Source organism: Apteryx rowi, unplaced genomic scaffold, assembly GCF_003343035.1.
Source record: "Apteryx rowi isolate R43461 unplaced genomic scaffold, aptRow1 scaffold_165, whole genome shotgun sequence".
NCBI classification, from domain to species: domain Eukaryota; kingdom Metazoa; phylum Chordata; class Aves; order Apterygiformes; family Apterygidae; genus Apteryx; species Apteryx rowi.
The window spans coordinates 1,472,764-1,497,662 of record NW_020447919.1 but is presented as its reverse complement, the minus strand read 5'-3'; the positions used below and the strand labels follow the sequence as shown (position 1 = coordinate 1,497,662).

The following is a 24,899-nucleotide window of genomic DNA, read 5'->3' as shown; positions in this document are numbered from 1 at the left end:
CGGCGCCCTCGCAGGACTACATCTCCCAGAACCCCCTGCGGGAGGGGCGCAYGCGCGCGGTAGCTGTGGGCGGGCGCCCGGGGGCTGGGCGGGAGGCGGTGGTGTGAGGGGCTGTTGGCGGCCATGGCTACCGTGGTGAGGAAGATAATCAGCACAGCTAAGGCGCCCGCTGCGCTGGGCCCCTACAGGTATGGCGCAGCGCGGGGGAGATGCAGGCATGAGAGGGAGCAGGCTCTGCCGTTAGGGTTTCCAGCAGGCGGCTGGGCGCCCGGCGCTGGGGGGTTTCCCAGCCGTTGTAAGTGATGCCCAGCCGTTGTAAGTGATGTTTGTAAGCGTCTACCAAAAAAAATCAGATTTGGAAAATGATTTTGATATCGGTGACAGGCAGCATGTGGAAAAAAATGCAAGGAAAAAAATTGATTCCTCACAAAAAAAAAAAAAAGCTCTGAAGCCAGGGGTTGTATACGCAGGTCAGCAGTGAGTCTGAGCTCCGGAGGGTGTGGAGGGTGAACGTTAGATCTGATCCAGTGTGTGCTTGGCAGTGAGAGAGTTGACGGACTGGGAACTGCAAATCTTCTCTTGCTTAGTATGTGCAACAAGGCATTGTAATGCTTTTCAGAGTCAAAGCTGGTGGCTGTAAAAATAAGTAGGATGTTGTTAGGTATTTTCTCAAAGAACCCATCAGCTGCAACAGTTCAGAACTTAAGGTTTTTTTAAAATCCCAGTTTTAATTGGAGAAAGGTTCTTCTTTGATATTTGGATAAGTGGCCAGTAAATATCGTGTGCTATCATTTTGAAGGCACTGAGGGATTTTTAACATCATTTTGTAAGAACTTTTAGTGCTGCGTTCTGACTCTTCTCCACTGTAAACGCAGTCTCCTTAGATTTTAAGTTTTCTACTTCTGTGCTTTCCAGATGCTTTCCCCCCCCAATTACTTTGAAATTGATCTTTCTGAGCTTTGAAATTTTTGTATTCTTTATAGAAATAATAAAGATGGAGAAAAAAAATCTAGAAGCAGAGACAGCATTATTACATGAAGGTTAATTCCTATAAACTATGAATTGGTGGATTGCAGCAAGGGGCTTGGCATCTGTTGCAGTTAGAAGAACACCTAAGACATGGGAAAGCAAGAATTCTTCCACTGCATGCATACTAACTGGCCTATCCTTCACCTTAGCCCTCCCCTTCTGCTGTAGATTAACTGCATTCCAACTTTTTTTGCTTGTTGGTGGTTTTTAATGAAATGCTGTTTATTGTACAGCCTGTAACTGCTTTGACAGGTCTATCATTAACTTAGTTTATCAGGTTCCAGTGAACTTCTCAAAGTCCAGTGAGCAGGAATTCACAGAAAGTAACTGCTATGTTTCTGCCATGGGATCTGAGCATGGTAACAGAGGAATGAAGGCTTAAGTATGAATGAAGAATTGGGATGCATGGGTTACGTTCTTCATTCTGCTCCAGCCCTTCAGTATGCTTTGTAGTGACCTATTTTTACCGTATCTTTGTATTTCCATTACCTCATCCAATTTCCAGTAATCTTATGTATAAACATATGTATATGTATGTATATGTTATTCTTGTATTAACAATCCTTTGTGTTTTTTAAAAAAAATCTGATTAACTTTTACAGTCATTGTCTTTAAAGAGAATGTTTCTTAACTCCCTCTCTCTGATGCATTGTGTTTTCCTAAGGTCGTATTATCCATCCGATTAAGCACTTCAGTAAACTGAAATCTGAATGACTTTAGGCACATTCTTAAATCTTTGCTGAATCAGAAATTAAAGAGTAGCTACGACTGACCCTAGTTGTAGGATTTGTCTGCAGCTAAAATGTGACTGGAATTTGTGTAGTTGAAGTCTGTGAGCATTGCTCACAGCTTTGAACGCAGTGTAAGCATACCCTTTAGTTGGTGAATTATTAATAGTATCAGTGAATGGGGGGTGCCACTGATGAGTGTAGGAGGAGGTGAAGAGCAGAGAAGGGGACTCCATAAGATTACTGTAAGTGCTCATCTGACTTTTCAGAAAGCTTCTGCATGTTTTTTCCTAATTCTAATTATTCATGATTTAGGACTGTCCAAAAGCCTCTGTTGTGATAAATTCTTTGTTGTATTATTTCCTGTATAATAAGCAGTACAAGACAATCTGTTTTTTGGAGAGCTAGTATCTTGCTGTTGCATGGAGAACCTGGCATCAAACTGAAGCAGAAGTTTGTGGTCTAATGGGCATGTGCCTCAGAAAAAGTAAGACATTGTAGGAAAGAAAACAAAATAAAAGCAGAGTCTATGTTGTGTTCATATGCGCATTCTCTATCAACAAGATTGCATCAACTATAAAAACTTTCTTTTGCCAGTTTCTCTTCTTTACATTGTGTAGTTTTGTCATTTACTCCAGCTTGGTAAGCAGCTGATGGCAGAGAGAATAATCATCAAATAAAGTATTTTACTACATCAGATAAGTTACTGGCTCTTTTTTTTTTTTTTTTCCCCTTATGCAATTGTAGGAGAATGCGGGACAGAGGTAAAAGGAAAGATGGGAGTGATGACACTGTTCAGATTGCCTAACCTTAATCATTTTACTGAGCRCCTAAATTAGGCTAGGCTCCCTATGAAGTCAATGGAGAGAGCAATTTAGAGAAGAAATCTAATAAAGTGCTCTCTGAAGGAGTCCCTTTCTTTCTCTATTGACTTTATAGGGAGCTAACCTTCTAATTTAGATACATGAGGCAGGTGTCTGACTCTAGTCTGTATAATGCAAGAGGCTTGTTGAACTGTCAGAACAATACTTTTCTCGTGGGATGGGAAGAAATAAGAAAAATTATGTTGACACACCACAAACATTTTGAAAGGAGCCTTTCTCTAGTTTCTTTGCAAATTATTTTTAATTACCAACTGAAGAGAAGAAAATTATGTCTCTTGCATAATGTTTGCTAGGTGGTTTGAATCTTGGTTTGAATCTTTTAATCTCTTTGTGTAATTGAGCAACATTACCACTGGCCAACTTTACTTCAGCAAAAACACACCTGACACATATAAAAATGTTTTGCAGATAGTTTGAATTTTGCATTTGTCTGAACTGACTCTGCCAACAGATCACCCAGGTTATTTGTTCAGAGGAGACTGTGCTGGGAATGGAGTGATTGGGGTGCTGTGCTGACTGTCCAAATTCATGACTCTGGAGAAATACTGCCAGAGATCCAGTGTGTGGGGCTTCACTTCACAGCTGTAACTCATTTCTCACAGTGTCCATATGAGGAAAAAAGTGATGAGTTTAATAATAAGCTCTCTCATGCTCTCTCGCTCACTCTCTCGCTTTCTCTCTCTCCATTGCTCTGCAGCTGAAATGTAGATGAAAGGTATCACCCACCTCTGTCAAATTAGGGTGGGATATTTGGGCAGATGCAAGAAACATTTATTCAGCCTCCCTTCTGTGTTAGCTCTAGTCTGGAAGCTATGTATCTGTGTTAGTGCTGTGTTGCTGTGCTAATGTCTTGTGCCCTTTTGAGAGACAAGGCCTATTACTTCAAGCATAGAGTCACGCTAATGTAGCTGTTTGCTTCCATAAGAGGCTCAAGCCCAGCACTTCCAAAGCATAAGTAGAGTGAGTATATGACTGTGTACAGCTTGTGCATGTATAACCCAACTCCTGTATCTTTCTGAGATACTATAAATTACTGAAGAAAATGCAAAATGTCCTTACAGGAGAGTGCTTGCAGAGGTGGATAGTTAAATGTTTTGATTGAGAACTCATTCAGAAATATTTTTCCCCAACCTAAAATGTCACTTATTTTTTCAGCCAAGCAGTGCTGGTAGACCGGACCATGTATATTGCAGGACAGATCGGTATAGAACCTGCCAGCGGACAGCTTGTCTCTGGAGGGGCAAAGGAAGAAGCTAAGCAGGTAAGATGTCTTCTAACAATAGATTTGCTATGGAGTTGGCATGTGCTCAGTTAAATGTGAACCCCTGAGGAATGGGAGCACCTTAGAGAGCACCTTTCACATCCTCCAAAATGAGGGAAAAGCAGGAGGGAAAATTCCAACCCATCCCTGTTGTTTTCCACCCAAACAGCTTGGAGGCCAAGGCAGGAATCTGTGTTTCATACAGGAAGGAGTCAATGCTTGTAACAAAGAATCAGACCCCCAGTAAGAAACCTGGCTTGGAGTTGGGGAAAGAGGATTTGTTCCTCCAGGAGCAAAGGGGATGTGTGGGGTAGTAGATAGGATGAGATAGGGCTGCATCTTATATTCTCATTTAATGAGTGGGCAGTTCAATATTAGGGGTTTAGAGGAAGTTCCTTTTTATTATTTCATTTTTTAATTTCTCTCCTGTTTTGCTTGCCCACTGATGACTGTTGAAAGCTGGGTAAACTCAAACTATAACCATGGATGTAGTCAGGTTGCTACTTACTGTTAAGTAAGACACACTTACTTAAATACAACACAGCTGATACTTAAAGATTTTATCTCATTTCTTGATAGGCCCTAAAAAACATGGGAGAAATCCTAAAAGCTGCAGGCTGTGACTACTGCAATGGTAAGTGCTGCCATGATGGTGACAAGTAAGTGACTTTTTTACCTGGATAAAAAAATGAAGTGACCTTTAAAGCTGTTTGCTAAATGTGCAGTTGTTACCAATACCTGGAGGAGATAAAAGGCGTCAGGAGTCTGGGTTAAAAAAATCAACATGCAAGTCTTCTTTATGTGATGGGTATCATTGGGTATCTGCCTTTCACCAGAAATTCCTGCCTGTGGTACTAATATTTTAACTCCTAACTGAGGAGGCTCAGCTGTAGGTTGAGCTGCAACTGGCTACAGGCATTTTAAGCATCCTAGACTTTACTCCAGGTAAAAGCAGGTCTGTAGCAATGGTGTTAATATTCTAGGTACTTTCAGCACCTTTTTTTTTTTTTTAAGAGGATTCTAATAGTGGAGCCAAACCAGGAATAATGCTGGTTTGGGCAGTCATGGATAAAAAAAATCCTAGCATAGACAATATCTTCAGGCATTTTATGGGGGGGGGGTTGGTAGCAAATAATATATATGATATAATTAATTGCCAACAGTTGGATTATAACAAGTTTTTAATTCACCTGCTTCATCAGTTCTGTGCCTTTTGGAAGAATTGGGCTTAGAACAAAATTTAAAGCAGATATTTTCAAAGCTGGTCAGGGATATCCAATTTTAATATGTACTAGATATCAAGATTTCTTAGGTGATTTGAAAGGTCTCAATCTGAAAGAAAAAAATGATTCTTTAACCACAATAAATGTTCCTGAGAATTTTATAAAGGAAGTGATGTATTTACATTTTGGGATACCTTGCTGTTTCTAAACTAGTAGTGAAATAAGCTGATTTAGTAGCTCTAACAGTCAATATCTCTCTGCAGAACTTTTCAAAACAATTAGAATATTTGACATAAATATTTGGAATAAAAATATAGTATAAGTAATGCACTAAAGATTTTCAACTTTTGTATAAAAGTCAAAGGTCCAAAATAACTGCAGTTATGTAATTTCTAGTTGTGAAGACTACTGTTTTGATGGCAGACATGAAAGACTTCAATGATATTAATGATATTTACAGACAATGTAAGTAGATGTTTTGTTTCTATTTTATCAGTATGGCTTGTAGAACAAGTTGTATTCACTGTCACCAAAGTGTGATAATGACTTAGATGATACAACTTCAGATTCTTTAAGATTCTGGAAGAAAGGTAACATTAAAACAAAAATTTTAAAAGAATAATGTGTAATTAAAAAAAAACTGAACATAGACTGAAGTAGGTGATTCCGATGAGCCACATATTGAAAAAGAATTTGGGAGAGTATGCACTCAAGTTTTTTTTATATAGCTTTGGATTTTCATTAGATAGATAGTGTTTCTGAACTGTAAGAACTGATCAGCTGGATACATATTTACTTATTGCCAAACACCCCTTGTACTTGTAACTCAATAAAGTAGTTCTAGCTGTTCTTTGACTTTGGCTTATCAACCTGCTTTGTCAGTGCAGGGCAGTGAAATTACCATTTCTGAGCTTAGCATTAACTCTCACTAGTAGAAGTTTCATGTAATGATGCAAATGCAGCTCTTATATTTTTGACCAGTATCTTTTTTTTTTTTTTTTTTCCTGTTAATACCCTTGAGCTCAAGGCCTGTAGAAATAGGTCAGGGCCTGCAGTGCAAGAGGCCTTCTTTTTCCTCTTTCTTTGGTACGAGTAAGGCTGACCCCCAGTTTACGGCATGCAAATCTGGAGTCTTTGCTCAGGACTCTTTTGTCAGGGACCTGTTTCTCCCTCCTGCTGCTGTCTGTGAAAGAGCCCTCTTCCACCCTCTGGTCTCTGCAGTTGGGTGATCACTGCTCTGATTTAATCTTTTCAGGTTCAGCTGAGTTGGTGTCAAGGCTGTGTCAGCAGAGTGAAAAATTATCACTAGCCTGTAGATCATGTCTGTAGATCATGTCTGTAGTTGCATTCTTGATGATGAATGGTAGCTTGCTGAGGTATTAGAGCAGTGAGTAACCAAAAAATGGAGAAGAAGAAAATTGGCACAGAAGACTATTTGTCTTGTAGCCTTGAATATGAAACCATTCTACTGACTGCTTTTTATACAGATTACTTTAAACTTTGTTTTATCAAGCAAAGTTAAATGATTGGTGGATGTTCCTGTTTAAATTACAGTTTTCAATATGAACTTCCCAGCCAGAGCAGCCTATCAAGTTGCTGCTTTGCCAAAAGTAAGTGTCACTTTTTTGCCTACAAAAATGAATTTTCTGGAATTCCTTACTTTTGAAAYCTTCTGACAGCTTTTCTTACTCAGGAATAGCTTCAAGTGCAATTATTTTGGTGGATAATCTTCTTAAGTATTTAGTTTTTGTTTTTAAGTATACCAGTCTTATTCCCACATATAATAAAAGAGATCTGAAAACATGAAATATGTTTTTGTGTGGTGGAAGATGCCTACTACCCTAGAAATAAGGGGTTATCATACTTAATATTAAAGCAAATTTTCAGTATTATTTAACATTACTAAATTAGTAATACAACTGCCAGGAATATAATCTCCTTCTAATGTCACTCCCTGTTTTTACAAGGTCAGCCTTTTCTTAAGTGGAATACATCCAGTTGCTTCACCTAAAATAAATAAATAAATATATATTATATATACACATACACACATTTCCTAATACGTTTCTTCATTGCTTTGCTCACAGGGTGCCCGAGTTGAGATTGAAGCTGTTGCCATTCAAGGATCCATCCAAGATGCTTCAGCATGACTATAAATAGAGACTGAATATCCTGCAATAGCAGTTTTAGATTCAGTGCTCCTCCATTAGGTCCYGTTCCTATGATTGACTGTAGGCAGTTACAGACAGCTGAAATCACTAATCTTAGGAAAGGTGCTCTGGGACCTTGCATTCTCTAAAATGCAAGCTTGCAATTAGTTCTGTGCAGGCAAACCCTGAAGTCTGTGGGAGCCTTGCTGAAATCAGCTGAGCTTGTTGCTCAAATCAGGGTATGTCTGAACTTATTGCAAGTAGGGGCCTTATTTTATGATTATGGCTGGATATTCAGATAATAAAGTACACATTTTTAAATGAATGTATGACAGTTACACTAGGGGTGATCTGGACATGGAAAATTATAATTATTTTAATATTTAGTAGGATTTAGTAACTTTTAAATAAGAAAAAATGATAGAAATGGGAAAACTGTAGAACACTTGAACTGCTTAGGATACATTTTCACTTCTATGTTTTGGGGAATTTTGCTGTATTTGTTTCTAAGCCTTCTTAAACATTTTCTTTGCAGAATAGATTAGTATTGGGACCCACTCACATTTTGTTCTTGTGGAAGCAATTACTTAAGAGAGTGAACACTCATTTCAGAAAGAAGAAAATCATACTTTTCTGAAGTAATGTGCTAACATCTGTAAATCAGCTGCAAATGAATCTCTCCCTGAAACCTTTTCCATAGAATTCAGCTTTCACTATAGCTTAATTAAAACAAACAAAAAAACCAGACGTTTCAAGTTTATGAGGGAAAATATCCTTTTTAATGAGAATAAATGATAATTGCATCTATAAAATGTGCTTGTGTCTTTTGGGAACAAACTTTTCTCTTCTTGATTCTTATTTTTAAACAAGTGCTTTACATATTTATTTACTTGAGATTCAGTTCTGCTATTTTTTTCAAGGCTGTTATGCTTTTATACTCCATTACAAGAAATCCTTATCATGCTGCTTCAATAAGAAATGATTCAAACCAAAAAATAGATTTATTGCCTATCTCCTAATAGCTAAGGATGAAAATAGTCTTCCAAGATAAGAAGCTTTCAGCTACAGCAACATTAGTTCTTGGCAGTTCTCCCAGTTAAGAACAGAAATGTCTTCTTGACAGAGTGTCTAAACGATACTGGGAGTCAGACTGGTGATGTTATGTTATTCCATCCCTTTGCATTTATCTTCTAGCTAAACAAGTAGAAATGGATACTATGTTTTTAAAGAACTTGTTTGAAAGTCAGCTATCTCATGGTCGACTAGATTTCTTGTCTTCCCCACAGCCATGTGCTAGAGCCCAATATTGGTTTATTCRGTGTAAATGAACAAAAATTCTCTTTGCTGACAGTCTGTTGACCTGAACATCTTTGTTATGTTCTCTTCTGCAAAGATGGCCATCCAATTTTTTATATATATACATATATATACATACAGTGACAGTAGCATTATCCCCCATCTTCATTTTCCAAAAAAAATAGATATACACGGCAGCTTAGGGAATGCACCATTTCAGCTGTAGCTTCTTCAACCATGTTATGAAAGGGAGACCTGTAGGCTAGTCTTTCTGGAATCTGCTGTGATTGACAGCTCCAGCATCCATTTCTAGTTCCATCTCTTCTTGTGACCAAACTTGCTCAGTTTTGGTAAGCCACAAAGCCTGACTCAGCACTGGATTTGTCACTCCAGCATCCTTATTACAGCAGTATAGCAGAGACAGGGCATGATGCAGGTTTGCCATTGGTCAAGTGACAGCACTGTGGGCTGAGCTGCCCAACAACTTAAATCCAAACTGCAGTTTTCCTATGTGCATATCACTTGTTTTCTAAGCATGATGTTAAAATGCCTATTGGTGATCATCTCTTATGCACTTAATTGGTTAATGACTTTGTATACTAAGCAAGCAAGAAAACTCCAGTATAGCAGCATGCGTTCGGTTGCTATCTGTATACACCTAGTATCAGTATATATCTTTAAATGACATATACAGATACTGCTCAGTTTGAACATCYTCCTGCAAACAAACCTCCACAACAATCTTTTGTGAATCATGTCGATCCTTTGATAAGCTATAAAGATCCCACCGGTGGTCTCTTACCTTCGCGCTTGTCAGCCCTACTCTCTAGCTCTCATTACTTTAGTTGCGCTGTTATGATAACTATTTCATATTTTTCAGGCCTTTCTGGTATTGCTTTAGCAGTATTTAGGCAGTATTACACAGAAACTTGTGAAACTTGTGAAAACAGTCAGCCTTTCCAAATATTGCTCGAATTGGGTATTTCTCCTGCTCTCCACTGAGTTCATAATTTGTGTCTTTAAAGAAAGGAAATTAATAAGGAGACTGTCACAGCAAGTATGTACAGCTGTATGTTTTTTTTATAGCTGTATCTTGCTTTCCCTTATCTCCAAATTAGGAGATAATTACCTTTATGAGAGGCAGGGTAATGTATTTCATGTATCAGATGATCTAAATTTTAAGCAACAGCTTTTGAAAAGTGCCTGACTTTTCTGCATATAAGCTTTCTACTCACAAATGCTATTAGTCCCAGCTTCTTTCTTGTTCTCTCTCTTTGGCTACACTATTCAAGCTTTTTTTTATCTTCTGCAGCTTGGTGGTAGTTCTTTGACTCAAGAAGCAATCCCAGCTAACAAAACAGAAACACCATCAGACTTATTAGGAAGGAGTGAGTGGCAACATGACAATGATTTTATAGGAAACATTGAGCAAATGTTGCTTCACTTTTGTCAATTAGGAATAATTGAATTGAATTGAGTTATATTACTTAAGCAGATTCCCAATTTATATTTTTTGTTTTTCTTTATTGCTTTTCTCAGATGTAATTACTTTGTTGGAATATATTTAMCTTATTTGTAGCAGAATTAGTTGAGCTCACCATCAGCAGATATCAATAGTGTTGAAAATAAGCCAAGTTCAGCCTTGTACAGCTAGAGTTATCCCTTCTTACCTCACATTATTACCACTGTGTGACCAGCTGCCTTTTTTATGCTATGCTGCCTCTTTGCCAGCCTAAACCTAACACTAGATGGCAGTTTTGATGTTTTTTTGTGCTAACTTGCCTGTTTGCTGATTTAAAGTCCTTTATAGAACTCCTTTGGGTGCCTTCATTGGTACAGAGGGATATGAATAAACTACTGTTTTTCCCAGCAAGATATAAACTGAGATTGAAATGTAAGAGAAGCACCTGTAAGAACATATGCTGGATGCAACTCACGAGACACAACAGATTACTTACATTAAAAATGTTTGTATCAGTAAGTAGATGCAATTCTGCAAAAAGTCAGGAACAAAAATCCACTGTTAGCTGTAAGTTTCTTTAGCTTTTAGCGGGGGAGCCAACACATGTTCTTGAACAATTCAAGCCTAAATATGAATTCTTCCAGCAGAGGAATTCTAGAATAACTGAAATAAACACTTTTATTTATAGCTCTAACATAGCAATTCTTAACATAAATGACCAGCCTTCCATATAGATGGCAAAAACTTGTACTCTTTAAGCAGTGTTATATTAGTTGATGTGTTTTTTAAAAAGATAAAGCCCCATAATTCTCCTATTTGAAAAGCAAATATTGTGGATATCTCTTAGGTCTCAGTTCAGCAAAGTACATAAACATGTATGAAATCATTTTAACTGGAGCTAAGTTAAATGTAGCCATTTTTGTTAGCTAGGCTGAGCCACTAGCATGCACGATATGAAGTTACAATTCAGCTTGACATATTAATTTCACCATTTAAAATTTGTTTCAATCATCATGTGTAACTATTAAAAACAAAAACAAAACAGCTCATCTAATATATTTCTGTGATAGTAATGCAATACTTAAATTAGCATTTTCTATTAGGTGTTTCTTTTAGAATTTTTTTCCCCAAATGATTATGTTCTCTATAGATTAAACAATACAAAAATCAAACTTCAGTACCTAATTTTAACAGAAGTTTGTTCTCTGTTAAAATGCACAACAAAACTTAAATTGCCCTAGTCTTCTGCTACAAGCACCTCATGCTTGCTGAAGTTTTCTTCTGAAAGCAGGTATATGTTAAGTGAAAGAGCAGACTCTAGCAAGCCAGATTGCTAAATATATTCTGGGATCCTAACACAGTGTGTGCATACATAGAGCTGATGGGATCCAAAATTAACCTCTTCTAGGGCTATGTTTATTGGTAATTGAAACAAAATTCCTACCAGAGGTTTCTTGTTAGCTTGGTTTGATCAAGTTTGTTCCCTGAAGAAGTCAAGCACTCTCTGTGGCATGGAATGATTGCACTAACTGTGGATGAAGTAAAAGGCTAAAGATTGTCTAGGTTTTCATAAACATTTCTGAAGACGGGTTTGTATGTTGATTATATTAAAAAAAAAAGCTAAGGTATACTGCCCCAGCTCTGGAGGTATAACCTGTAAACACAAACACTGGAGCATATCTTCTTCTCAGCCTTTAACATGGGAAAGCTCTTTGGTCCACAGACCAATGTCTGCCTTTGGCAATCTCTGATAGTCAGAGGTCTGCAGAGGTGAACAACTGCACATATTTTGGCCCTTTATTCATGGTACATGATTCGGTAGCTTGTGGAACATAAATACCTCTGGGCCCTAGTGGGATAGTGATTGCCTTATTTCTCAAAGTAGGGATGTTCAGCTAAGTCAAGCAGCCAGGTTCTGATCTTATGGTAAATTATGTGATTAACATTTCATGTGTCGGACGTATTTCAGCTTTTAGAAAGAAGAAGCTAAAATAGCTTTTATATCAGTTGTAACCACAAAGTACATAAGGACTGAGATGCTGAGTCACTGACTGGCTTATATTCCTCTTGTTCCCAATTAGAATTGCTTAACGTCTTGAAAAAGCTGAATGCTGAGATAAAAATGTAGTGACACATGTCTTTTTGGTAACAACAGTGGCTCTGCAGTGTACAGAGGCTCCCTCACAGCATTATATTTTCTTTCCAAATGCAATCTCTTCTGCTGCCGTCAATACTATTTCTGTCATGGAACTGATTTATACTTTACAATTGTTCAATATAGCTGGTCAAACTAACTCCTGATCTAACACACAGCTCACAAGCAGTGAGTGTGGCTCCCCTGCCTATGTTATTTCTTTGATTGGGAGCAGGACCATGCTGGCACAGGTGCTGGTGTCTAAACCGAATCCCCAGCTTACAGGAGGAAACCAGCCACCAGAAGCAGCTGAAGGTGAGGTTCCTGGGTCATCATGGACCCCAGCTGTATGCCCAGCCTCACCCTGTATCATCCTAGGGGCCCTCGGCTCCTTAACTGGTTCCCTCAGCTCTCTGGAGTGTATGGTATGTCTTTGTCAAGAAATGATTTAAGTATGTGGACAAAAAGTTTGGCTACCTGTTTGAAATTTTAATTCCTACTTCTGTGTCAATATTAGATGCTTAATAGGACTAACTGCTTGCCTTAAGTTCTCTAATATAGAAGGCTTGTAAAAAGGCAAAAAAAAAAAGTCTCTGCAACATCCACTTACCAAAAATCCTTTTAAAAAAAAAAGTGCACATTTTGATTATAAAAGTTTATGGTTCTCTCCTACAGGCAACATTATTGGTGACCTTAAATAAAGCTGAGATGTCTGTAGACTGAACAGACTGCTGATAAGCAGAAACTCTTAGATATAGTGATATAGCCAAAGAATATCAGATAAAGTAAAAACCTGATAGGCCAGGGATATAAATTAAATTATTTAATACAAACCAAATTCAGCTGGAGTCATATGTGCACATGCAGCACAGAAGTTAGTTCTTAGAGGGGATTTTTATAGTTTGATGGTGGTAGTAATAACTTTGTGAAGTTCTTTTTATACAATAAACCTAATAAAATAGCAACACATGCTTGGCCTTTTTAGGTGATTGACCCTTTCTCCTTGACTGCAATATTCTACTTTCTTATGCCAGAGAATATTGTAAAGGCAGTTCTTAATAATATAGTCCCTTTGCAACATTCACYGCCAGAACAAATTTCTACTCTCTATCAGATCTGTAAGATCAATTATTTTGGGGGCCTGTTTACACAGAAAACTTGTTAGAAGGCTTTGCCATTCAACTTCAGCTCCAAAATGATTATTTAGCATAATGGAAAACACCAAGAAAGTCCCTCATAGCATACATTTTCTGGAGGACAGGACTACAGGGAAATACAATAGATTATCTCTCCTTTGGGAACAGGCTTATGTAAGTCTCTGGTTAGAAATCTGTTTTAGAAACTGCAAATGTGTATTAGGAGCTATCTGACTAAAGACAACTTAATAATCAGCACGAACGTTAACAGCTGTGAAGTTATCTTTTTAAGTGTGTCAGAATTTATAAGACTAAAAGAACCTCCTCATAGTTAAATATCTTCTCGCTGTTTTCATAAGTTATCATATAAGTTATAATGCTGTTCTTTCAATAAATTTGTGTTTAAAATAGAGGTTGGCAGAAGATACCCATGTTGTTACTGGATATCACACCCTGTATATGTTTCATTTTCTGAAGAAATGACCACTGCATTTAATTACAGCCCAGTAAAAAGGTATTCTCAGGTTCCACTCCTTCATATGCCATATACTGGGCTGTCCAGGCCTTCAGAGAAATTATCTACGTGTATACAAGTTCACAGCACCAAGACTTTCATTTCTGACTTTTTACTCATACTACCATTAAAAAAAAAGTGCTATGCTACATTTTTTATCCTATATAATGCTGGTTGAAGGTTTCAAAGGTGTCTRCTCGGGTTTTAAGTTAATTATCTGACCTTGGAAAAAGTCCTAATTGAAAACAGAATGAGTATACTGTTGTCAGAAAATTACCCCACTGCACTAGCCGTGTACAGAAGGCACTCTTGTGGCAGGGAGGTGAAAGTTCAGGCATTTCAAACGCTTCACGTCTTGGCAGCTTGACCTCAAAAAATATATAGTATATAAAACTTTTCCTGCCTCTTATTCATGTTTGTGACAAAGCCCATAAAAACTTTTTTATTTTCCCAACCCAATAAAATTAAGGAATGTTCATGAAGACAGAAGAGCAGGCCCAAGAAGAAGATGTTCATACAGACATAACTTCTCTTGCTCGTTATTAGCTGTCTCTGAAATGAAAAAAATTAAATTAACAATTAAATTAAGATACAAATTCAGATTCAATATATCCTATAGGAATATGAAAGTTCCCTGGAAGTATCACAGCCTGAAGGGGTTATCTGCTCGTCTGCAGGCTCTGTAAGGACGTTCTGTGTGGACTTAAGAAAGCTAACATCAGCCATCTCTGCTTCCTCTTCCTCCATCCCATTCATGCACAAACTTCCTCTTACAGACATGAACAACATTTATGTAAACTCTGGTTATGCTGCAATAGTCTCATGCTCCTCCTCATCCTGCTGCTTTTTCTCTTAACAACTTTTGAAACCACTAGATAATTTCAGTCACATTTGACACAGAGGCAGGCATCTCATTAAATCTTATTCATATAAGGACAAGAGGCAATGGGCACAAACTGAAACATGGGAAATTCCATTTAAACATAAGAAAAACCTTTTTACTGTAAGGGTGATTGAACTGGCACAGGTTGCCCAGAGAGGTTGTGGAGTCTCCATCCTTGGAGATATTCAAAACCTGACCAGACACGATCCTGGGCAATCTGCTCTAGGTGACCCTGCTTGAGCAGGGGGGTTGGACAGATGATCTCCAGAGGCCCCTTCATCAACCATTCTGTGATTCTGTGATAATGTCTCATCCAGCAATTGCTCCCAGCCCCTGTGGCCAACATGTCTTGGCCATCAGCAGCAGGCAAAGGAGAGAAGTCAAACTGCCTCTCTGTGAAAAAGGAGTCTGAGAGGTAATTTGCATGAATAATGCTAATATTGTGTGGAAAAAAAATTCCCTTTTGTGGCTTTGCATTCGTCATACTTTTAGTGTAATTGAACATGCCCTTGTCCAGAGATAAACCTCAGCTACCTTTAGAATACTGTTTATTTTGCACAGTGATCAACTAATATCCTTTTAGTCATATCCTCTCACAGACAAGGATCTGAATATTTTTGATTTCTCTTAATGTAAGAATTTTTCCATTCCCCTTAGTGTTCTTGTGTCTCTGCCCAAAATCTTGTTTTAGTTCTTCAACATCTTTTCGAGATGGAAGAATTGCTCCGTTATACAAGAGCGACTTAAATGGTCACTGTTCCATTCCTAACATTTCTTGCCCACAGCTGTTCACTGAGCTGTCTACATTGGTTTGCTTCTATCATTTGAAATGTATTACGAAATAAAAGCAGGGCTGCTTGTTTTGCTTCCTTAGAAATACTRCTGGGAAGAGTATTGTCAAGTCAGGTAGATGCAGGAATTTTATTTCATTAAAGCTGTAATTACCACATGATGAAATCTCTTAATCTTCAGGAAGAGGATTCTATTGTTCTTTGAGGTTTCCCAGAAGAAAATTAAGTGCTGTTCTGTGTTTGTTCGCAGCAAAGATCCCTCTAATTTTGACCCCTCTAGAAAGCCCCACGCAAGAGATTAAAAACAAATTGAATGAATAAACTTTTCTGGACTTCAGAAGCAAAGCTATACTGCATAAGATTGAGAAAAGCACAATTGCCAACAGCCAACAATAGCTTGTTATCACAGGCTAGCTTAAAAGTAACAATATATAGGTCCAATTTGTAGACTGCCAGGACCAACTGTTAAACAGTTGCTAAATGGCAGGGAGGTGAGTGCCTTTTTTTGGTCACTGCTTATCTGATTCCACTTGACTAATGACAAGGTGATACAGGCACATATGCTTTGTCCAGACTTCTTGACCAGCACTATATTAGTCTTCCAGGCTGTGGCGTTCGTGGTGAAAACCATTTTCCTTAGTCCTACAGCACAGCTGTAACACACTGGCTTGCAGTCAGTGCAACCAAAACAAGATAGCACAGGCATGCCTAATGCTTACTGCAAAACTGATCGAACAACCCTCTTGCCTATGAGTTTTGTGGACAACTAAGATAAAGCAAACGATCTTGGACACAGTTAAGATGAAGACTCAGCAGTGCCAGCAGGCACAAGTGAGACAGGGTGCTGCTCTGAACTTGCCCTGCAGAGCAGTGGCTCTTCATATTTTGTCCTTCAGTCCTTCTTGTTTAAGAATTTCTTACATGGCTGCTCCTTGCAAGGCAACCCTTGCAGATATTCAATGTCTTCCCGCTCTGAAAAGAGTTTTACAAGAACCTCTTTCTCCACCAGTTAGAGGAAGTGGCTTGCCCTTGCAGACCCTTTCAAATGCCTGTTTCTGGACCTGCCCAGCAACACTTGTACCCTGCGGGAACTTCCMAGCTTGGTGCTTCCCATTTATCTCCTACCAAGTGAACTCTGCCTCCTCACAGCATATCAGCTGGGATGGAAGACAGAGGTAACATGCCTTCCTCATCTGTTTAAGGGAGCCCTCACCACTTTTACTCAACAGTTCATATGCTAGCACATATATAAGCACTGGGAAGGCACCAAAAACCTCTTATCACAGGTGCAAGAGGTTCACCTGGAAGCTGTGAAAGGTTCAGGTGTAAGATACCCTCCACTCTTCCTGCTGAAGCTGTTCGCTTCTGAATTACAATACTCATTAGTCCAGAAAGACTGTGAGCATGGCTGTCTAGGCTACYGGTGAGGACATTCACCAGAGGGGAGAGAGGATTTGGGCTTCAATCGTTGCAGTAATGTTTGCTGGTGGAAAGGAGGGAGATGTCTGCACTGCCTGCTCTTCCTTTTCCAAGTTCTGGCAATACCACTGGTAACCACTGCCACCTTAGGCGTGTGAAAACCCAAAGGAATTTGGCCTTATGTGATGGAGTCACAATAAATGAGTGTGAGATCCTCAGTGAACACTGAGGAGATAAAAATAACTTCTGCAGAAAGACTGTGATGATAGAAATTGGAACATAATCTAAGAGTCTGCTGGAGAAAGAGTCCTATGCCCTCACACTCTTCTTTTAACTGGTATGAGTGTTTCCAAACTCGCTTTATTTGGCCTGTGGCTTTTCCTTCCCACCATGTGACTGCATTGGCTGTGGAATGTGCTTTCACCCCATGCTACACTGCTGATTTCAGCTGATAATGAAAACCAGGGGGATCTGAAATGAATGTCCAGCATAGAAAGGAAATCACAAAGCAGTGTTAAGCTATTAACTCATAAAAACAATTCGGGCAAATAATAATGAGCTGAGTCATGATTTTAACATAGGTTTTAATTTTCCAAGACTGCCTGTTACAGTCTAGCATTTTCCCCAAACCGGGATAATTTATCACTGGTAAGACTCATGTATTATATAAAGAAGACCCATGTAAAGAGCATGACTTACAATTGATTGCTTTCAAAATTATCTCTTTATGTAAATAAAAAAAATTATGACTATCTGTCTTGTGTTAAAAATGCAGAAAGCAGCAGCTGTTCACCGACAGGAAGATGACAAAGATGCATTCATCAGTGATAGCACAGCTTTTCTGTCTCCTGAACAATAACACATTCAGCCCTTCACTCCTCTGTCAACATACCTATCTCTGTCGCTGCTGCACCATCCACAGCTTCTCCTGTTTCTTCTTCTTTTGTTTCAGACCCTTCACTTACTATCTTACTGAGCAGCTCAGTTTCCACCTGTTCTCCTGTCTCACCTGGGAACAGTAACCATGGAGATCAAATTAGGATCTGCTGAAAAAAGCACTGGGTGCCCCAGCTCCTTTCTGCAAAATTGATTTTGTTTTGCCAACCCTCCACTGCCCTGTACAAAGGTATCAGCTGAATGAATCAATAGGGAACAAACATGATGTTCCCAATCACTTTCCATCATCCAAGTATAAGCAGGCTTCATGCCCATAAAATCCTCCCGACACTTGTACAAAATGCCCTTGACACTCTATTCAATACACATCACAAGCACTATTTCTGTTCAAATTATTTTTCTTAGGTAATGAGTGTTATTCTACATATGTGTGTTTTCATCCAAAAAGGAACAGAACAGAAATAGAAAACATGGTAACGTGCCATTCTGGTTGAAGTTATACTTTTCCTAGGAAGCTGCTACCTAGTTAATCATCTCTCACACAGCTACTGAGGAATAAAGGAGAGCAAAACAAGTGCTATGTATCCTATGCACCGCAGCATAGAAATGGAAGGCCCCTTCTTCATCACATACCTCATGGAAAGAAAATACGCACAAGAGGCTGTGGGATGTTGTTCCAATCTTGGAACAAATAACAGCAAAACTGTACAGAGTTTTTCCAAAAGCCTTGTTCGCTTGCCCTGCAAGCGGCATGCATTGCTTGGTGATTCAAAGGCACATACCCATTCTTCAGGCAAACAATCAGTTTTAAACATGTTTTCATGTATATAAGGTCACATTACATTGTTCAGAAGGTACTGTTCTGCCTCCAGTACTGTGCCACTAAGCTTATAAATGATAATTAATGGATTAATAAAATTGGGAGTCAGATGGGCAAGACTACATGTTTTACAGCTGAGCATCCAGTCCTTTACTGCTTACATAAAACAAGACTTTATTCCAAATGATAGATCTCCATTTTATGCAGAAGAGACCTCCAAATTCTTTTGAAAAGAAACACATGGGAGGACAAGGCAATGCCCGCAGCTCAACTACTGGGATTCACATAGTTAGATTTATACAGCTGGTTCACAGATGTGCACAGTAAAGCCACATGGTTAAGCGATAGCACATGAATTGGCTCTGGCCTTCACATAGATTAGTCCTTCTCCTGTGTTTTGCACTTCCTCAAGGTGAATGTGCAGTGAGGAAGGCTGTTGGTACCATGTTTCCCTGCAGAGATATTCTTTTCATGTGCTTCACCTGCTTATTGCCCAAAGAAATGCTTCTCCAGGAAGTATCCAATTCCTCACTGAGCTTCTCTGTACTGTTTAGGAGAAACCTGATTCCTCCCATAAAGTGTTCACCTTTGGCATGTGTGGGGAGTGAGATTCTCCAGGCAGTGCCCCAAAGATGAGTACCATCTCTGACAATGAGCATACCTCCCCCTAACTGCACAAGGTACCTTGAAGCATGTTGTCCCCACTGTGTGACATTGCCAAGTGGAAATACCTGTTGTCTCAGGTAACAGTCCTTCTTCGCTCAGCCTTCCTCCCCAGCTGCTCATTTCCAAGCATCTTTGGGAAGCCCAGTCCCATCTACTTCCACTTCCATCTCTATTCTGCTTGTTCAGTAGCTAGCCCTCTAAGACAGACTGTATATGCCAAGGATGCATCTACAAGCTGCTTTTTCTTCTACTGTTAGACACCCACCCTCCACCACCATTAGGCATAAGGTCAGTTGCTTTATAATTAATATATGTAACTAAGTAATAGAGCCTCTTGTCTCTATTATGTGCAAATATTAAGCAACGTCTCTGAGCTAAACAGAAACACAATATTTAAATGAGGGATATGGTAGGGCATTTTATCTGCCAAGAACATAGAACATGAAATGAAGTAGCAGAGATTAGGACTGGAAATGCTGATTAAATTTATTACAGCTTAGACTGGTGAGTCTGAGGCTTTTCCAACCATGTTTTTCTACACTCTACATTGTACAGACTTTGCGGATCAAATTCTGACTCCAGAAGCTCATGTGAGTCTCTCACTAAAGTCAAAAAGACACACGCACAAGCGTCTGGAGGCATAATTTGGTCTCCTGAATTTACAAAAGCACCAATATTACCCTCAGTGAGTTGGTCCTCTTCAGTAATATGTTCTTTCTTGATGATTTCCACTACAGAGCTGTCATTGCCCTCTACCAGCCCACTGTTCTCCGCCGGTCCTGGCGATGGTGACCCAGTGCCTTCCCCTGGTGCTGGTGGGGAAGGCCCAGTGCTCTCCTCTCGCCATGCAGATGGCAGCCCAGTGCTCTCCTCCGATCCCATGGGCAGGGGCTCATTGCCCTCCGGCTCCTCCCTTTTGCTGACTGAATCAATCTTTTCTTCCAGTGCCAGAATGAGAACAGCCTCACCTCCTGGGAGATGCTCTTCCGGTTTTGTCTCCTCAGAGGCGAGACTCACATCTTCCACTGGGTCCAGCTTTGTTTGGTCAGGTATGGTTTCATACTCATCTGCAATTGGAGTATTTTCACCCAATGATGCTTTTATTCATGGTAGAGTATGAAATGAAAAAAAGGGGAAACATGGGTAATTGATGAGCAGGCATTTGAACTACGTCAGAACTAGATTCCCAGGGGAGGGGAACAGCACAAGCACTGCCTCTCAGACAGCTCCCACCTGGCTACAGACATTACTCCTTCACATATCTGTTACTCTCCTGCATATCCAATGGCGGATGGTGCTACCATCACACAGAAAAATGTTTGGCTTGATGCACAGAAGATATATTTATACAAAGAGAACGGATGTGCTCACAGGTCAATGTCCTATTATGTTTTTCCTTAAGGACCTGAAGTGTGCAGAAGTTTTGCTGAATAGGTGATGTTATTCAAGGAAGCAACTTTTTCCTCCCCCAAAACCAAGCACAGAATCAATTTGCTGAGCAGTAACTGCTTTCCTGGGTTGCTTGTGGGTAACCTCTATCGGTGCCTACAGATGGGCTGACATATTTCTTTTTTTTTTGCTAAAAGGAAAAACAGGGGAAAGAACTTTCTCATACCAGAGGATGAGCATGCTTGAACACATTACCCCCAGTGCAGCTACACACTACCTGCGACCAATGGACAGAAGAATAAGTAAATGAAAATTGCTAAGGTTGACTTTGCTATCCTACCCATTAGTAATCCTCTGACTGTTGCCAACCACAAAAGAGCTTCAGGAATTTGTTTTTTTWAAAAAAAAAAGCCCAAATCTTTATTGCCTCCAGTTCTTAAAACAAAAAAATGGTTTGTATTTTAAAGGTTAAACTATCATACATACTACACTTCTTCTAATTAAACAGCCAATAACAGAAAGCCTGCGCTAATCCAAACTGCTGATTCTTTCATATGTGATCAAATTATTGGCTAAGTAAAGCAATGGGTCTTTTCAGCAGATGAAATTTAAGTCTGAAAAATGGCAAAATTCCTCTGACAGGTATCTGACTGTTGGAAGACTCAAAAGAGCTATGTATACCTATCAGACTGATTTAAGAACTTTCTGATTAAATTCAGTTTGACAATAGCTTGTACTTAGCCTTCTCACAAGGAATGTCAAGATGAAAACACTCATTGGGAGTTTGTGCACAAAGTCTGTTAATATAATAATTATGAGATCTGGACAAATTGTATTTTCTGGGAAAATGATGATTGTGGTGTCAAAGCTTGTGAGCAGAACGATGTGGTACTTCCTGCGTGATGTACGAGCGATTCAAAATCCCTAACCAGTGCCGTGAGCAGCAGCCGCCCAGCACAGCCACTGGGAAATGCCGTGGCGGTGAGCGTACCGCTGACGGCAGCTCTTCCCGGACTGGTTCCTCCCCCTGCTCGAAATTCAGATTTACCTTYGCAGCCCCTCCGGGAGATGTGACTCAAGATCTCCCTCTCAGACCCTTCAGCATGGAGATTTAGCACCTACCGTGGCAGTCAGAGGGGAGCAAGTGCTTAAAGGTTTTTGTGGTCCTAGTCCTCAGTTACCCACAAGTTAATTTAATCTGTATGCTAGCCGCATGTCAGCAAAGCTAACGGTCACAGGGCAAAGCTTCAAGCCTTTGGTACATTTGTTGAAAATGTTATTAGAGTATTGCTATTAGCTGTATCATGGTCTGTTTGTAACATTGCATTGGGATTGTGCATGTTACAGCAGCACAGCAGCTTGATCAAAGAATAGTGGTATCTGTCAGCTTAACTTTTTTAAGTTTTCCAGCTATTAACATTCTAAAAAAATGTAGAAATTGTAAAAATTGGTGGTTATGGTTTAAAAAAAAAGGGGACAGATAGCTCTTAAAGACATAAGAAACAAACACATTAAATAAAAGGAATGTTTACACAAAACGGATTTGTTGCTATGTAGAGGTACATTTAGAGGTTGTTTATAACACAACTAGAAAAGAGGAGGTAAGATGAACTCTGCAAGCCAGGTCTGCGATCTGCCCGGCTTGGCAGCCTGCCTGTGCTGGCGCCGAGCGTGGCAGTGGCTGGGGGCAGAGGGAGCCAGCGCCAGCCCAGTGGCAGTCGGTCGGGGACGGTCTTCCATGAATCTGCCCAAACTCCTTATTATTTATGCTTTYGGCCTCCATAGTCATCAACGGCAATGAGTTTATACCCTCTGCAGAACTTACTTTTGTTCGTTTTAAGCCCGCTACTAGTAATTTCAGCAAGTGACATAGTTCTTATGTTATGAGAAACAGGAAATTATACTTCTGTATTTACCTTCTCAAGGCCTCTATCACACCCTATCTTCCTGGCACCATTTCCTAACATGAAGCTCAATCTGAAATCACTTTCTGAAAACAGATACCCAATCAAAATACCAGTAAATAAGTCTTAAACTTGGCAAGAGACCGTGCATAGTGTTTTCAAAGCACAAGCTCTTTCTAGGCAGAGTTCTTGGTGATTACGGGCTTTTGGCCCATATTTTCCAAAGGGATCAGTGACTACATGTGTGTCCATCCTGTGCTTAACTCTGGAGAGCTTCTAGGGCTGGGTAGCAACGCTCTGTGGAGATCATACACCTTGAAGAAGCCTCACAATGGCTCACCTAAGGGTGGCTAAAAAAGTACCATATGCTAAGGGGCAAGAGACTTGATCTTTTCCCATTTTATTTTTTAGACCTTGACACATTTCTGACACCTTCTCCTTGCTTAGTACCAGGCGGACAAGGAGCATTTATAACTTAAACACAGCAATAAGTGAGCCATGAAAACTAGCATGTTATATGGAGTTTTCAATTGGTGTTACCCAGTAAAAGAAACTTAATTCAAAAAAATCATTACTAGGAGTCCCCTGCAGTTCCTCTAAACATCAGACGTGTAACGTTCAGCTAGCCCTCTCTCTAGCAAGACTCTTTATGTAAATTGGATTATAAAATACTATTATGCAATGYGAGATCCACACTGCTGGAAACCTTTAAAGCATTCCTCTGCTCTCATTTAAAATACAAAGAATTCTCTAATGCAGAAGAAATAAATCCTCCTGGTAATCTGTTCAATATCTTTATCCCCAAGAAGAATGAACATCATGGGGCCATCGACATTCTTAAGATGCCTTGTAGTTTTGTTTTATTTTTAAAGTTCTAACATTTATTTTCCCTGCCATAGAAAATTCCTGCTGGTGAAATAGTAAAAAGCACAGTGAATTTGAGTGGGCCATACCCACAATATTTTTACCTCTGCCAGTAATTGCCTTTTTTCCTTTTGGAAAAACCTCAAATTTTTGTGAATTACATTTCAGTGGAATGAAATGAAATTCATTTTTTCCCATTAGCACATTTAAAGAAATCACTTTCAAAGTATCCTTTTCTAATAAACTAAATTACAAAATAGAAAACATATCTGGCTGGCAATATTCCCCCAATGGATGTATTTCAGCTCTGATAACAAAATAAACTTTATCATTATCATGACATTCGTTTAGGTATTTAGTACATTTCATAGCCTACACTAACATCAACAGGTCTCTAAACAGAATTCTTAAAATATTCAGACTCAGTTACTTTAGTTGCCTCTCGGAGCCCTTCAGCGTTCTTGTGCAGAGCATTAATATCTTTCAGTTAGAGGATGAGAAAGCACAGGCATTTGGTCTTGGTACATTGACAAGATGAACAAGACAGGAGGAAAAATATAAAGACATTTCTGGCAATATTTTCAGAGGGGCTCTTCCACATGCAGAAGCATGCTAGCTCTGTAGTGTCACGTACAGCACTCTAAAAACACCCCCTACAACCTGCAATCATCTCTGCAATCACAACAAATCCTAACACTGTAGGACAATGAATGAAAAAGAAACCCATACAGAAAACTTAGATTCCCCCACCAGAACAACAGCAGTAACGGAATGATACTCAGAACTAAAGAATACAGGAAAGAAAATCATTAAAATGAAATACAAGCAACTTCTATGCATTTTTCTTCAGGATATGACATACTGGAGGGGCCAACATCTACAAGTGCAGCATTTGGGCTCTCATAAAAAGGGTTTCCAAACTTCCCTTGGAGCAAAGAGCCAAATATAATAAATATGAAAATAAAGTTTTATTTAATATTTGACTTGCATTGAGTTACAAGGATATTCTTACGGAAGGTGTTCTTGTAACACACCTTGCTCCCCAAATTAATCTGCTGTGACTTGAGCCGCCTCGAAGTCACCGGAGTATTGCTGTTGCTTAAAACAGGGCTGGGCTGGATATGTACAAATTTAACAAGGGAAGAACTGCAGGGTCAGGTCTGACAAGTTGATGATTATTTTAAAGAGGGGGAAAAAAAATCATTGAATTTACAAGGTGTTATACAGAAGAAGCAACAGCAAAGACCTGGCTTTAAATTAGGAAGAAACTATCTGGATGAGGATGAAAGCTGGTAACGTATTATTGTAAAAGCAACTCTAGTTAAAAGAAAAAAAGAGAGASAGAGATTATTCACGAGGCGAAAATTCGTGCCGAAGGCAGGCAGAGTCAAAAGCCCCGGAAAACGCCGCTCGCCAGAATGCTGCCCTCCCGCCGCGCTTCTCTAACGC

At 39.3% G+C, this 24,899-nt stretch overlaps 1 protein-coding gene across 2 annotated transcripts; it reads left to right on the top strand.

Moving 5' to 3' along the window:
• The first annotated feature begins 75 nt into the window (after positions 1–75).
• Positions 76–8,108, top strand: RIDA (reactive intermediate imine deaminase A homolog). Of its 2 annotated transcripts, XM_026060157.1 has the most exons (7): positions 114–188; positions 2,136–2,244; positions 3,797–3,902; positions 4,482–4,536; positions 5,522–5,590; positions 6,680–6,735; positions 7,213–8,108. In XM_026060157.1, the coding sequence occupies exons 3-7, from the start codon at positions 3,822–3,824 to the stop codon at positions 7,273–7,275; spliced, it is 324 nt and encodes a 107-aa protein (XP_025915942.1). In that variant the 5' UTR covers positions 114–188; positions 2,136–2,244; positions 3,797–3,821; the 3' UTR covers positions 7,276–8,108. The 2 variants fall into 2 exon arrangements, with proteins under 2 accessions (XP_025915941.1, XP_025915942.1); XM_026060156.1 differs by lacking the exon at positions 2,136–2,244 and having other exon boundaries at positions 76–188.
• The last annotated feature ends 16,791 nt before the right edge of the window (positions 8,109–24,899 follow it).